Source organism: Budorcas taxicolor, chromosome 11 (assembly GCF_023091745.1).
Source record: "Budorcas taxicolor isolate Tak-1 chromosome 11, Takin1.1, whole genome shotgun sequence".
NCBI classification, from domain to species: Eukaryota; Metazoa; Chordata; class Mammalia; order Artiodactyla; family Bovidae; genus Budorcas; species Budorcas taxicolor.
The window spans coordinates 152,946,610-152,963,523 of record NC_068920.1 but is presented as its reverse complement, the minus strand read 5'-3'; the positions used below and the strand labels follow the sequence as shown (position 1 = coordinate 152,963,523).

The window sequence follows — 16,914 nt, the reverse complement described above, 5'->3', positions numbered from 1 at the left end:
TCTTTTTTTTTTTTAATATTCATTTATTTATTTGCCTATGCCAGGTCTTGACTGTGGCATATAGGCTATAGTTTCCTGACCAGGGAGACCCTGGGTCCCCTGCATTGGGGCTGGAGAGTCTAGCCACTAGGTCACCAGGGAAGTCTCTTGTCACTGTCTTTAAAGTGTGGTTTCCAGAACTGAGCAAAATTCTATGAGTCTGGATTCTCATCACAGGGTAAACATAATGATTTGGTCTGGCCATCATTCGTAGCTTTTTGGGTGGAGATCAAAGTTGGCAGTCTGTGTCCAAGCTAGCTGTGTCCATGGCTAGCCCAAGAAGTTTTAAGCTTCACAATTCAATTGTTGGGAGGAAAAGTGCAAGGAGTTAAGAGCTGCCTGGTGGAAGGCACTTTCACATGTTTTATCACATGTAACGTATAGTAATCCCGACATACTTCTAGCCACACCAGTTATTTATTATCCTCATCTCACAGATGAGTAAACCAAGGCTTCAGTTCGGTTCAGTTCAGTTGCTCAGTCGTATCTGACTCTTTGCGACCCCATGAATCGCAGCACGCCAGGCCTCCCTGTCCATCACCAACTCCCGGAGTTCACTCAGATTCACGTCCATCGAGTCAGTGATGCCATCCAGCCATCTCATCCTCTGTCATCCCCTTCTCCTCCTGCCCCCAAGCCCTCCCAGCATCAGAGTCTTTTCCAATGAGTCAACTCTTCCTATGAGGTGGCCAAAGTACTGGAGTTTCAGCTTCAGCATCATTCCTTCCAAAGAAATCCCAGGGTTGATCTCCTTCAGAATGGACTGGTTGGATCTCCTTGCAGTCCAAGGGACTCTCAAGAGTCTTCTCCAACACCACAGTTCAAAAGCATCAATTCTTCAGCACTCTGCCTTCTTCACAGTCCAACTCTCACATCCATACATGACCACAGGAAAAACCATAGCCTTGACTAGACGGACCTTAGTCGGCAAAGTAATGTCTCTGCTTTTGAATATGCTATCTAGGTTGGTCATAAATTTTCTTCCAAGGCTTAGAGAGGTATAACAATTTGCTCAGCATCACTCAGTGTTAGGTGGTTCGACTGGACTTCAGACTTGTTTCTGGACACCTTGAGTGCTCATATGTGTAAGGCTCTACCACACCACCCTTTCATTGCCTAACCTTCTGCCCCATGAAAATGAATTTATTCATCACTCCTGGTCTATCTGCTTTCATATCCCAGATTAAAGGATGTCACCATGGACACACACAGAAGAGTAAACTTTAGATGTTTCAACGACAAAAATTTGGAAATTTGTAATATGCCATTGAACCATCCTGAATTGATTTCAATAGGATATGATGATGAATGAGAACTACAAGTTGTAGTCGCATTGACTGAGCATTAACTATAAACCAGGAAGTGTTCTGAGAGCTTTATATGTGTGTTTCTCATTTGGTGATCACAGCAAGTCTACGATCAATGGAAGCTCAGAGGGATGCTGTGAGATGCTCAAAGACACTGAGTTAGTAAGCGGTAGAACTGATATTTGAATTCAGTTCTAGCTGACCTCAACATCTATGCACTTAACCTTGGGCTGTACCATATCTTAAATGTCATCTTCCCATTCCAGTTCCCACTTTCCTCTTTGTTCCTTCCTTTCCCACTGTGCTGTCTTATGCACTTGGCCAGTGATAAATGTCTACCCCACTTTTCCTTTCTAGTTTAATCCTCATTATTGAACTTGAGAGTAGATATTACTGTTCCTACTTTCAGATCAGGAAAATAAGGGCTGGGGGATGAACTTGCTTTCCCAGGGACACAGGGTATAGGGTTGGAGTCAGGTTGATTATAGATCTGTCTAACTCAAAACAAGGCTCTCTCTGCCCCACTTCACCCATTTATCCCTGTGTTTTTTTCTCTTCCTGCGTTTGGGTCCCTTTTGTTAGTCTGTCACTGTAATTGAACTCTCCAGATTGAATCAGTGGTCCTGAGTCATGGCTTAGGAAACATGGGAGGGCTGGAGAAGGGACTGAGCTGTACTTGACAGTCAGCAGGCTATGGCTGGTACCTGGGGCAATGTCCATATAGCTCCTGTGACAGCTGCTCAGAAGTAGAGAAAGCCCCAGAGGTGGGGGGAGAGGGACTTCCTGGAACCTTGGAGTCCTTACTCTCCTCTGGCTGGCAAAAGTCATTCTGCCTGACCCACAGTGCAGCATGTCAGCTCCTGACATGTAGTGTGGGGCATGGGGCTGTGCAGTCAAGACTGGGGAACTACAAGTGAAAAGTCTTGCTTTATAGAGAAAGATGTAGACAAAGAAAAAGCAGGGTGGAGTGTGGGAATGGATCTGGTGCCAGAAATTGAAAGATTTGGGCTTTGGCCCCAGGTCTGCCATGAACACTCTGAGATCTTGGAAAAAATCACTTCATTCTTGGGAACCTCAGTTTCTTCTTTCTTGGGAAATGGGATGAATAATACCTGCTTTTCATGCAGAAGCTTTGTAAAATAACAGAGGAGACTATGGACATAACAAGTCCTTTAACAAGTCTTATGAGACAGTGAGAAGTTTGTTTTACGTGTCTACTTGGAACTTGGTTTCTGTCTAGCGTAGGTCCCCATAACTTGTGACAGTCTGATCCATGGACTGGTGATAATAAAGCATTTCATTCTAAAGAGACCTAAGCATTTGGATAATGTGACAGTCTATTCTTTGGGTTTCTCTGTTGGAACATTAATGCCCAGATGTGAAAAGAAATATCTGGGTCAGTTGTTAAGCAAGACAAAGTAGACAGCCTTGAACAGGGGCTGATTTTTGGTTCACTCAAAGCTGATTACCTACAATCCCTCCCTACCTGACTGAGGTCTCTGGAATTCCATTAGATAATTTCCTTTTTCACTCAAGAAAATGTTCCTAAAAGGAAACACTTTTGACTATGTAAATCCATTCATTTTTGTGGTTCTGTTTTAATGAGGGGAGGCGAGAGAGTTCACCAAGACCCAGAATATCTGAGGATGGCATAGGGAAGAGACACCGTGAAGGGAAAGAAAGGGGAAAAGATGACCCACAGGGTCAAAGACGAACGTCACGATGCATACAACGCTGTGTGAAGGATCAAATTTGAGAAAGTGATCGTCCCTCCAGAATTTACAGGGAGCCTGTGCAGAAATCGTCTGAGGGGCTGTGTGAGTGTGGAGTCCGCAGCAGACACTCACCTCACTGTGGACCCTCCCTGGGCTGGAATAGGCTGGGCTTGGCACTTTCATCATCCCTCAGGTGGCGTGTGTCATCCTGTTGTGGCAGCAGCTCGGATCTGTCTGCTCAGGGAAGACAGAGCAAGTGGCCCAGCACAGAAGGAAGAAAGACCTTAGGGAAGGGCTGACGGGGTTGAGCACCAAGACTCCTGGGGGGTGCTTCTGCTTGGCAGGGCCAGGAAGGCATGTCTGGGAAAGGCATTGGGAGGTTTTTTTATTACACGCTTCTGCATGAATTCCACGGCTCCCATCACTTCATAGTCCCAAGTGTGTCATCATCCAAGCTCACTGCCTTCTCTGGGGACTGGAGCCCGTGAAGTAGTGCTTCCAGTATTAGTGGGAATATTAGTATTAGTGACTGCGACTTGGCAGCTTGGCTGATCCCAGGAGGGGAGGCCAGAACTTAGGGGCTCATCCTGGACTTGGAGTTCTCTGATCTGTGCTCCAAAATTCGACTGTGAGGTGGAAGCTCAGAAATATCCAGGTATGGTCAAGGCATAGACGGGTGTGTCCTTGCCCAGAGTCCTTGAAGATGTAGCCTCACGTTTTACATTTCTTTCAGGTAACACACACTTATTTTAAAAAAATATTTAGGGACCTCCCTGGAGGTCCAGTAGGTAAGAATTCACCTTCCAATGTAGGAGGCATGGGATTGACCCTTGGTCAGGGAACTAAGATCCCACAGGCCCTGGAGCAAATAAACATGTGCCACAACTGCTGAGCCCTCGTGTTACAACTAGAGAGAAGCAACGAAGAGCCTGGACACTGCAGGCCCAACACAGCCAAATAAATAAATAAGCAGGGAAAAATACTCAGAAAAAAAAAACAGCACTGAAACAGGTATCAAATGAAAAGTGAGAATCTGTTTCTCATCGTTCCCATCTCTCTCCAGGGGTAATCACTGTTAGAGTTTTGACCTGTACACCTTCAGACACTTTTCTATGCACCATATATATATATAGAATTTTGATTTTACGAAAATGGGATCATTTGTTCTGGAGCTTTCTTTGTTACTCTCACCAATATATCATGGACCTCCTATATCACCATGGGATCTACCTCATTATTTTTTGAAGTATTTAATAGATTAATAGATGTACCATTAATAAGACACATTTCCCTGCTCATGCCACTTACCTATCTCCTTTTTGGTGGGGTGGGGGAGGGGTGGTTATTACAAAAGTGACGCTGCATGGATATTCTTTTACAGGCATTTTTGTGTACATATATTTTCCAGAAGTGGAAATGCCAGATGGAAGTATTAATGGAGGAATTTAGAAAATATTTTTCAACCATTTTAGTTTCTTATTTTTAAAAAAATTTCCAACTATATTGTTGCCCCCCTTTTCCTATGTTGTTGCTGTCCTTTTATTATTGATTTGCAGGAATTATGCTTTGATTATGAAGTATTCTCAGGTTTTCCTTCTTGACCTGACTTACAACTCTAATTGTTCTCAATGTCCAGCTCAAATAGACATTTTCTCTTTTACTTACACTATCTGTTCATTCTGGAAACATAAATCATTAGTTTCCCTAGAACATGAAATGGAACATTTCTTGTCATCTCTCATATTTGTCACTTCTCAAAAATCTGAAACTCACATGGACACAGACATAACTGAATGCATATAGTTAGCAACAGTAACAGGTTATATATATTGAGTGTTTACTATGTGCCAGGCATTCTGTTTAAAGTGTTTGGAAAGAATGATGCTAAAGCTGAAATTCCAGTACTTTGGCCACCTCATGCAAAGAGTTGAGTCATTGGAAAAGACTCTGATGCTGGGAAGGATCGGGGGCAGGAGGAGGAGGGGATGACAGAGGATGAGATGGCTGGCTGGCATCACTGACTCGATGGACGTGAGTCTGAGTGAACTCCAGGAGTTGGTGATGGACAGGGAGGCCTGGCGTGCTGCGATTCACGGGGTCGCAAAGAGTCGGACACAACTGAGTGACTGAACTGAACTGAACTGAATGTTTTTATATCATTCAGTCCTTTCAGTAGCTACATTAATTATACTCACGTTCATTGCAGCATTATCCACAATAGTCAAAATATGAAAAAAAACCTAAATGACTGTCGATAGAGAAAATGTGGTATATATAAAGAGTGGAATATTACTCAGTTATACAAAAGAAGAAAATTCTGCCATTTGTGACAACTTGGATGGACTTGGAGAGCATGATGTTAATGAAATAAGTCAGACAGAAAAAGATAAATACTGTATGATCTCACTTATGTGTGAAATCTAAAAACGCCAAGCTCATAGAAACAAAGAGCTTATGTCCAGGTGTGATGTGTGATGTCCAGGGTGTGGGTAAAATGGGAAGAGTTTGGAAAAATGTTATACATCCCCATTTATAAGACAAATAAGTTCTGGGTATATAATGAACAGTATGGTAACTATAGTTAACAATTCTGTGTCATATACTTTAAAGTTGTTAACAGTGTAGATGCTAAATGTTCCTAACACCCATACCCGCACACATAGAACATAACTATGTGAGGTGATGGATGCGTTAACTGACCTTTATTGTAGTCATGATTTCACCACGGATGTATATCAAATCATCAAGTTCTATACCTTAAGTTTCCACAAACATTATATGTCAATTATACATCAATAGCACAGGAAAAATTTAAAAAAAATTAAAAATGGGCAAAACCAAACTATAATGTTTAAGCACATGTGTGTATGTGGAAAAATTAAACAGAAAGCAAGGAAGGGAAGTAATTGACATAAAAAGTCAAAGAATAATTTTTACCCTTATGGGGAAGAGAGGAGCAGCACTTTGGTAGAGGCAGAGATAACTATTTTATGATGTCATTTATATGTGGAATCTAAAAAGTAATACAAATGAATCTTTATACAGAACAGAAACAGACTCGCAGACATAGAAAACAAACTTATGGTTACCAAAGGGCAAAGGGAGAAGGGGAGGGATAAATTAGGAGTACGGGATTAACCATACAAACTACTATGCATAAAATAATTAATAGAAGTTTACTGTATAGCACAGGGAACTATATTCAATATCTTGTAATAACCTATAATGGAAAAGAATCAGAAAAGTATATAAGTAAAACTGAATCACTTTGCTGTACACCTGAAAGCAAAACTCAGAGAAAGAATGTTCCTAAAGTTTTACAGTGTGAAGTGGTGGACTTTGGTTCTGACTTGTAACTTCGGACGTGGTCTTGCATCCTTGTTACTATAACACTACATATTATTAGAACTGGGAACATGTATGCAGGGGCTTCAACTCATATAATGCAATCACTTTATTTTACAAATAGGAAAACAAAGGCTCAGAGATGTTAAGTGATTATCCAGCTGTCATGCACTATATAATGTCAAAGCCAGCATTGGAACACAGAACTTATAGCCCCATCCTTATTCTTCTATAGATCACTGTTTGTTTAAGATAAAGTATCAGATTATTTCCTTTGTATTTCATTCTACCAACCACAATCACTCCTGTATTCTTGGACTAGAGATATCTTCCATAGTTCCTTTGTGACTTCAGTGAAATAAGAATTTCACTTTCATTTTCATCATGTCATATATATATACGTATATATACACAAGCCCCCAACCTGTGGACTTCAGGTAGGCATCTAGTAAAAATAAGCAAGAACCATTTTGAAAGTGAGTAATAAACTGCTCAGAGCATGGACACTTCACAGGGATGATTAGTGGTTACTGGTGTCAGTGGTCCCTTCCCTGAAATGTAAATATGAGGAAAAGAGAAGTCTCAGGTTCAAGGACACTATAGTGGTCAGGCTCTTAGGAGACCATTTTTCAACCCTCAGCTCTGAGTCTTGGAGACTTGGACCTTTCAGTCCCAAGAAAGAGTGTTAAACATGTTTCTTTTGAGTATTTTCCCCAGTGCCCCCTTTATATCCCTGTTTCTCAGGCTATAGATGAAGGGGTTCAACATAGGGGTCACCACCGTGTACATTACTGAGAAGACTCGGTCCTTTCCACCTGAAGGGAATGATGGAGGGCATAAATAGACCCCAATAGCTGTGGTGTAAAACAGAGAGACCACAGAGAGGTGTGAGGTGCAATTGGAAAAGGCCTTTTGCTTACCCTTTGGGGAATAGATTCCTAGGATAGCCAATGCAATGTAAAAGTAAGACGTAAGGATGCAGACAAAGGGTCCAATTAACAGTGTTCCTGCCACAAGGATGAGCACCAGGTCATTGACATAAGTACTGGAGCAGGCCAGCTTTAGGAGTGGGACCAGATCACAGAAGAAGTGGGGGATGACATTGGGGCCGCAGAAGGAAAGCCTGGTCACCAGGAGGGTGTGCACTAGGGCATGGAAGGTAGTGACCACCCACGACCCAGCCACCAACAGGACGCAGCGTTGGGAGTTCATGGTAATGGCATAATGGAGAGGTTGGCTGATGGCTACATAGCGATCCAGTGCCATCACAGCCAGGAGAAAGTTGTCCAGATCTGCAAACAGGCCAAAGAAATAGAGTTGTGTCAGGCACCCACCATAAGAAATCCATCTACTTCCTGAGCCAATATTATTGAGCATCTTGGGAATGACTGTAGAGATAAAACCAATGTCAGAGAAGGACAGGTTGGCCAGGAAGAGGTACATGGGGGTGTGGAGGTGCACATCAGAGCCAATGGCCAGGATGATAAGCAGGTTCCCCCAGACGGTGACCAGGTACATGCCCAGGAAGAGCCCAAACAGGAGAGGCTGCTGCTCTGGGTGCTCAGAGAGGCCCATGAGAAGAAATTCATACGTGCCCGTCTGGTTTCTTCTGTCCGAGTCTGGAATTCTGTAGGAAATAAATGTTATTATAAATCGCAAGAAAGTGACATAATGCTGTGTTGGAAGTACTCTGAACCCCTGTTTAAAAAAATAAACATAGTTTGACAATTTCTGTTTTGGTAAAGCTTCGATTTATAATTGCACACATTTTAAAAGACAATTTGGATCAGACTCTATAAAGTTATAGATGGATGTCAGCACTTGATCAGATATCCAAAGCTCCTTTGAACTATTTTAACCATCCCCATGAAACATGTCAGGTACCATGTGAAAGTGTTCTTTGAGTTGCACTTTGCTTTTGTTTTTTTTTTATATGTTACTTTGCATTTTTCACTGAGTAATAGCACAATCAAGCAAACAATTTTTAACTTAATAAAAAGTTAAAATAATGTTTATAATACGATAACATGTAATAATTATAAATAAAATAATTATATAATTAATTTCCAATTTTAAAAGGTAGAATTTCAGAATAGCATGTGTATTTATAACTATTTTTGTAAAATTGAAACACGCATGTTGATATATGAATAAGAACAGTGCAAGAGCACATGTTAAAGCCCAATAAGCCATCTAATACCACTCGCATTTTATGAATGAGAAAATGATAGACTCTTAAGTTGCTGTAATGAAGACCCACACTACAACTGGTACCAGAAACAGGTTTCCTGCAACTATTTCCAGCAGACCACTCTGTTTCCCTCGGCTGACCGAGAAGGGGGAAGTATGGCCAATGACTTACTGTCTGTCCTGAGGTGGGCCAGGAAGGGTCATCATTTCTTCACGTTAAGACAGAGGTTTGACTCTTGGGCTCTCAGTTCTCACTTATCAAAAGTGGAGAAGCCATGTTTGATGGCCAGATGAAAAGACAGCCTCCTCCCCTCTGTTCAAGGAGGGGTCAGGGAGCCCTCATCTGCTCCAATGAAGGAGAAAGGAGGGCAGGCCACTCCAGATGCTTAGTCAACCAGATGGAAGAGAAGCCCAGGAAGAGAGAAGTTATCTACGTGTAGTGTTGTCACAATCCCCAGAGCTGCCTGGTGGAAGCAGCAGAGACATCCGGGAATACCGGTCTCTAAAGTACCCATTACGGGAAAAACCTTGGTTCCTGGCCCAGTCCCAATCCTCAAACTCTAAATGAACTTACTCTGTGACTCGAAATTCTCTTATCCTCTCTGAACTTTGGTTTTCAGGTAAATAAGTCAAAAATATTCTCCCCCTCAAAAAACAGTCTCCCAAAATAGAAGTGCATTTTTGCCATTCTATAATAAAAGTACATGAAGTGGTACCTCATTTTGGTTTTACTTCTCATCTTTCCAATTCTTAATAATGTTGAACACATTTTCATATGCCCATTAGTCATTCTTATATCTTCTTTTTAGAAGAGTCTGCCTATTTTTATTGGGTTGATTATCTTTTGATAATGATGTATAGAAATTTTAATACTATTTATAAGGGATATATTTTATAATTTTTCTTGGCAATCTTGATTCCAGCTTGTGCTTCTTCCAGCCCAGTGTTTCTCATGATGTACTCTGCATATAAGTTAAATAAGCAGGGTGACAATATATAGCCTTGACATACTCCTCTTCCTATTTGGAACCAGTCTGTTGTTCCCTGTCCAGTTCTAATTGTTGCTTCCTGACCTGCATATAGATTTCTCAAGAAGCAGGTCAGGTGGTCTGGTATTCCCATCTCTTTCAGAATTTTCCACAGTTTATTGTGATCCACACAGTCAAAGGCTTTGGCATAGTCAATAAAGCAGAAATAGATGTTTTTCTGGAACTCTCTTGCTTTTTCCATGATCCAGCGGATGTTGGCAATTTGATCTCTGGTTCCTCTGCCTTTTCTAAAACCAGCTTGAACATCTGGAAGTTCATGGTTCACGTGTTGCTGAAGCCTGGCTTGGAGAATTTTGAGCATTACTTTACTAGCGTGTGAGATGAGTGCAACTGTGTGGTAGTTTGAGCATTCTTTGGCATTGCCTTTCTTTGGGATTGGAATGAAAACTGACCTTTTCCAGTCCTGTGGCCACTGCTGAGTTTTCCAAATTTTTACATACAGGGTAGCTATTAAGAAGTCTGATGTGAATATGCTTACTGTTCCTTTGTAGGAAAACTTCCTTTTCTCTCAGAATTTTCTCTTTGACTTTGAAATTCTTAAAATCTATTAAGCCTATGGAGGTTTTTATTTTTGTTCCTTTTTGTTACTTTACAGACCCTTGAAATATGAAGTTGTTACTATTTAACTCTGAATAAATTTGTCTCCATTATGTTTCTAAATCTTTTCCTCCAATTTTATTTTTTGTTCTTCTAGGATTCATATTACATTTTTTATTACTCTTTCTTTTATTTTGCTTATGGAATAAATTGTACTTAAAAAAAATTGGAATGTAATTGCTTTACAATGTTGTGTTAGTTCCTGCTGTACAATGAAGTGAATCAGACTTATGCATACATATATCCCTTCCCTCTTGGACCTCCTCCACATCACCCCCGTTCCAGCCCTCATCATCACAGAACATAAAGTTGAGCTTCCTGTGCTTTATAGTAGTTTCCACTCGCTGTTTCACACAGGGTAGTGTGTATATGTCAATCCCAGTCTCCCAGTTTGTTCCACTCTCCCCTGCCCCTCTTGTCTCCAAATGTTTGTTCTCTGCATCTCTATTGTTGCCTTGGAAAACTAAGATCATGGCATCTGGTCCCATCACTTCATGGGAAATAGATGGGGAAACAGTGGAAACAGTGTCAGACTTTATTTTTGGGGGCTCCAAAATCACTGCAGATGGCGAGTGCAGCCATGAAATTAAAAGACGCTTACTCCTTGGAAGGAAAGTGATGACCAACCTAGATAGCATATTCAAAAGCAGAGACATTACTTTGCCAACAAAGGTCCGTCTAGTCAAGGCTATGGTTTTTCCAGTGGTCATGTATGGATGTGAGAGTTGGACTGTGAAGAAAGCTGAGGGCCAAAGAATTGATGCTTTTGAACTGTGGTGCTGGAGAAGACTCTTGAGAGTCCCTTGGACTGCAAGGAGATCCAACCAGTCCATTCTAAAGGAGATCAGTCCTCAGTGTTCATTGGAAGGACTGATGTTGAAGCTGAAACTCCAATGCTTTGCCCACCTCATGCAAAGAGCTGACTCATTGGAAAAGACCCTAATGCTTGGAAGAATTGGGGGCAGGAGGAGAAGGGGATGATAGAGGATGAGATGGCTGGATGGCATCACCGACTCGATGGACATGGGTTTGGGTGAACTCCGGGAGTTGGTGATGGACAGGGAGGCCTGGCATGCTGCGATTCATGGGGTCACAAAGAGTAGGACACGACTGAGTAACTGAACTGAACTGAACTAGCCAGTGCAATTAGGCAAGAAAGTAAAAGTCATCAAGGTTGGAAAGAAGAGAGAAAGACTTTATTTCCAGGTTATTTTATATGTATAAGATTCTAAAGAATCCCAAAACAAACTATGAGAACTAATAATAAGTTCAAAAGATTGCAAAGTACAATATACAAAAATCAATGGTATTTCTACACATTAGCAAGGAACAATGAAACTAACAAAACAATTCTACTTACAATAGTACAAAAAGAATTAACATGCTTATGAATAAATTTATCCAAAAAAAATTCAGTATAAAATTCATTCTCTGGAAACAGCATAGTATTGTAGAAATAAATTAAAGGTGTAAATATACCTATGTTCATAGCTTAAGAAACATTAATATTGTTAAGGTAGCAAGGCTCCCCAAACTGGTCTATATATTCAACATAATTTCTGCCAAAATCTCAGCTGGCTTTTTTGCAGAAAATGACAAGCTGATCTTAATCTACATATGCAAATTTAAGGAATTCAAACTAACAAAAAATATCTTGAAAGAGTAGAACAGTGCCAGGATTCATATGTTCTGATTTCCAATTCTGAAACTATGTAAAACTGTGGTAATCAAGATAGTATGATGCAGGCATAAGGATAGATGTGTAGATCATTGGAACTGAGCTGAGAACCCAGAAGTAATCCCTTACATTTATATACATTTGAATTTTGGTAAGGTGTCAAGACAGTTCAGTGTGGGAAAGAAATGTCTTCTTAACAAATGGTGCCAGGAAAACTGAACATATACAAAAGAATAAATTTGAGCTCCTTTTCCCCTATATACACAAAGTTAACTCAAAATGGACTATATTCCTAAAAGCAAGAGCTAAACTATAAAACTATTTCAAGAAACATAGGACTAAACTTCCAAGACCTTGAGTTTGACGAGACCTTTTTAGGCCTGACAGAAGTACCATAAGAAAAAAATATTTAAATTTCATGAAAATTAAAACCTTCTTGCTTAAAGTAATATTATCAAGAAAATGAAAAGTCAGCTCACTTTTCATGGGAGTGAGAAATGGGAAAATATTTGCAAATTACATATCCAATAAAGGACTTGCTTCTGAAGTATATATGTATAATTTTTACAACTTGTTAGAAAAAATCCAGTTTAAAAGTGAACAAAGGATCTGAATAGACATTTCTCTGAAGAAGATATAAAGAAGGCCAATAAGCACATGAAAAAATGCTCAGCATCTTTAGAAAACTAAAAATCAAAACTACAATGAGATACCACTTCAATCTCACTAGGATAATGAAAACCAAAAAGAAAAACAATTTCAAGTCCTGGTGAGGATATGGAGAAATTGAAACCTTCTCATATTCCTGGTGGGAATTGTAAAATGGTGTGGCTACTTTGGGAAACAGTCTGGTAGTTCCTCAGAAGTTAAATATAGACTCTCCATACGATCCTTCAAAATCCAGTCTTAGGTATAAATCCAATAGAAATGAACACAGGCCCACAAAAATTTCTACACTTATGTTCTGAGCAGCGTTATTCAGAATAGCCAAAAAACTGTAAAGGAATTCAATGTCTAGCAACTGAAGACTGCATAAATAAAACATGGTTTGTCCATAAAATGAAATATTATTTCTCAATGAAAAAGAACGTAATACTGTTTGTATGCTACAGTTTTCTCACTTTAAAGATGACAGTTCTCCCCAGGCTGTTTCATATGTTCAATGACCTCCCAAATAAAATAACAATAATTTAGTTTTGGTTTTTGTCAAGCAGAATCTAAAATTTAAATGAAAGGAAAAAATAGTCAAGACAACATATTCAGTCATTTGATTTATAATAAAAATGATATAATGATTTTGTAGTTTTAGTGGAGAAAGGATGTAATTTTCAGTAAATTCTTGTGTATCTATTGTATACTCATATAGAAAAAAATTAATCTGAATCCATATCCAAAACATACATAAGAAGTGAACCCAGATGGATTTTAAATACAAATATCAAAGCATATTAAAGATAAAACAAGAAACTTGAAAGGAAAAATCTTAGAGTGATATCTTTATGAATTTTGGATAAACAAAGAGTTCTTCAACAGAACACAAACAAAATTAACCAGATTGGAAAAATATCTATTACATTAAGATTAGAACTTCTGTTTGACAAAAGAATCATTAATACAGTGCACAAGCAAGCAACACAATGAAAGAAAAAAACTCTCTCTCTCTCTATAAATAAATATATATATATATCAGAAAAAGGAGTCATAACTAGCATATTTAAAGAATTCCTGGGAAGTAATTTATAGAAGCAGACTACCCAATAAAACAGCAGCAAAGAACTGGGAAGAGGTCCTTTGTAAGAGAAGATACCCAAGTGATTAACAAGCAGAGGCAAAGGGGACAAACTATAGGAGTATCAGACAAATGTAAATTAAAATCATAACACAGTTCTGCAAACCCATAAAAATGCATGCAGTGGAAAAGATGGACGGTATAAATGTGGTGAGGAAGTGGACCAGTGTTTCACATGTTACAAGGATGATTGGTACAAACACTTTCATTTTCGGATGCAAACTATTAAGGCTGAAAATATGCATTCATTGTGAACCCCAAACTCCATTCTTAGGTATATATACAAGTCCCAACTGGAAACAATCCAAATATCAATGAAAACTAGAATGGATGAATACATGAAGACATATAGACACGTTTGAAATATAAAGTCTTGAGACTGAATTAGCCATAGTGATACTGAAGCAAAAAAGTGGGCCACAAAAGAGTATTTATTATATACTTTATATAAGGACAAAAACATCCAAGCTCATAAACAGCATTAGAGATCAAAATAATGGCAATAAAATAATCTGATTAAACACATGGTTCTAAAGTCATACATGTCTGAGACATGTAAGTAAGGGCGGTTACTTGATTTCTCTGGACCTCTGCGTGTGTGTGTGATAATTCGCTTCAGGTGTGTCTGACTCTTTGCAACCTTATGGACTGTAGCCTGCCAGTCAGCTCTGTGCTTGGGATTCTTCAGGCAAGAATAGTAGAGTGGGTTGCCATGCTCTCCTCAAGGGGATCATCCCCACCCAGTGACAGAATCTTTGTCTTGTATGTCTCCTGCATTGGCAGGCGTGTTCTTTACCACTAGTGCCACCTGGAGAGCCTGGACTTTTCTTTGCTTCTCTGTAAATTTGGAAAATGCTGGCATCCTTAAAGAGGATGGTGCTGAGGATTATATAAATTGCACATTAAAACTGTATATTAATTAATACCAGCTGTAATTGATGATTCCATAGATAAACCAGTTTGGTAACTTCCTCTGAATTCCTCACACATGAAATGATGAAATTTGGTAGTATTAAGAAAATTCATATGATTATGTGTTGACATCAGTACAAGACAGAGAAGATTACTGAAGAAAAATATGGAGGCAAGAAAACTAAAATCTCAGGGAAGTGGATTCAAAGTCTCACAGTTTGCAGTGACCATCATAGGAGGGGTTGGAATTTCAGTGCAGAAACATTAATACATAGAATTCAGAGAGCAGATAGGGAAAAAATCAGGTGAAGAAAAAGATGAGAGAAAATATAAAATGAGACTGAGAAAAATGGTGTCAGTGATAAGATTTGTCCAAGTTACAACTTCTAAAGGAAACATATTTTACAGCCTCAGGAGTGCCCATGACATAGGGAAGGAATTAATGATAGCCAGGGGGTGTCCATGGTCCTGAAAAATTTCTGAAGAGCATGTTTCATATCCTTATTCCTCAGGCTGTAGATGAAGGGGTTCAGCATGGGAGTGACCACCGTGTACATCAATAAAGCAACTATGTCCTTGACTTTGGAGTTGCCTGATGAGGGGAAATAGTATACACCTGCAATTGTGCCATAACATAAAAACACTACGAAGAGGTGAGAACCACAGGTAGACAAGGCTTTGAAGATTCTTGTGAGGGAGGGGACCTTCAGGATGATGGCTGCCATGCGGATATAGGAGCCCAAGATACCACCCAAAGGCAAGGTGAAGATCAGTCCTCCTTCAATGAGGATGAGCAGTTCATTGAGGGAGGTATTGGAGCAGGAGGGCTTGAGCACAACAGCGAGATCACAGAAGAAGTGAGGGGTGACAGTCCCTGCACAGAAAGCCAACTGGTCCACAAGAAGGGTGTGCAACAGAGCCTGGGCACAAGCGGCGAGCCAGCACCCAGCCACTAGGATGACACAAAGCCCATCCCTCATGATGGCAGTGTAGTGGAGAGGGTGACACACAGCCACGTACCTGTCATAGGCCATCACGGCAAGAAGAAAGCTGTCAAGGCAACCGAAGAATATAAAGCAATACACCTGTGAAATGCACCCTGCATATGTGATAGCTTGGCATCGAGTCTGGATGTTCATGAGCATCTTAAGGAGGGTGACAGATGAGAAGGAGACGTCAGTGAGAGCCAAGTGGCTGAGGAAGAAGTACATGGGGGTGTGGAGGCGAGGGTCCAGCCTGATGAGCAGGAGGACGAGCAGGTTGCCCACACCGTGGTCAGGTACACGCTCAGGAACAGGGCGAAGAACACACCCTGCTGCTCTGGCTGAGTAGGGAGCCCCAGGAGGAGGAACCTGGACATGCTGCTCTGGTTCTCAGGTCTCATACCGTGCTGGGGATAAATGGGGTTTAGGAACATCAGGAAGAATGGTAGGGATATATTCTGAACTGCATTTTCTGAGAAAACAATGAATTGTTAACTATCTTCCTATTCATTTCTAGCCCCTGTGGATGCATGCATCCTTGCTCTATCCTAGTCTGGATCCAGGAAAACATCACACCCAGAAGTAGCCAACAAGACCTCATTGCACAAATGCCAGAGGATGTTTGCTGTTTCATTCAACCATTATTTATTGAACATTGGGTCTGAACCCTGCCCTCTACTCAGGATTGAAAATGCAGCAGTGAAGAAGAAAGGCAAGGTCCCTTCTTCTGTGAGAATATTTTCTATAAACATGCTGGGATAGTTTATGCCAATGAGATGGAGCCAAACCATAATACTTCACTGTGGCAGAAATAGTAAATGAGTCTCTATAAACTGATCTCAGGTATTTCTGGGCTGAGGTGGTGTTGTTGAGCCATGTGAAACATCTCCTGGGACCCTGGTTAGTGCCATTGACCTATAGCTATAAACTCATTTGTCCTCTAGAAATGGCTTAACACCACTTGATGCCAGGATAGCTCCCAAAACAAAATAGCCCACAGATTATCTTTCATAATGATGGTGAACACTTGAGGGATTATACTATGTTACCAGCACGATGCTAAGGGTTTTTCATACATTATTGGCCTTCCCTGGTGGCTCAGATGGTAAAGAATCTGCCTGCAATGCAGGAGACCAGGGTTTGACCCCTGGGTAGGGAAGATCCCCTGGAGAAGGAAATGGTAACCCACTCCAGTATTCTTGCCTGGAGAATTCCATGGACAGAAGAGCCTGGTGTGCTACAGTCCATGGGGTAGCAAAGAGTTGGACACAACTGAGCGACTAACACTTTATATACATTTACTAATTAAA

The 16,914-nt window shown here is 40.4% G+C and overlaps 1 protein-coding gene across 1 annotated transcript; it reads right to left on the bottom strand.

Moving 5' to 3' along the window:
* Positions 1-7,072: 7,072 nt before the first annotated feature.
* LOC128055742 (olfactory receptor 1361-like) lies at positions 7,073-16,005 on the bottom strand. Its single transcript, XM_052648276.1, is given in 4 exon segments — positions 7,073-8,012; positions 11,167-11,181; positions 15,513-15,888; positions 15,891-16,005. Coding segments are annotated over 4 exon segments (1,446 nt in total).
* Positions 16,006-16,914: the final 909 nt, after the last annotated feature.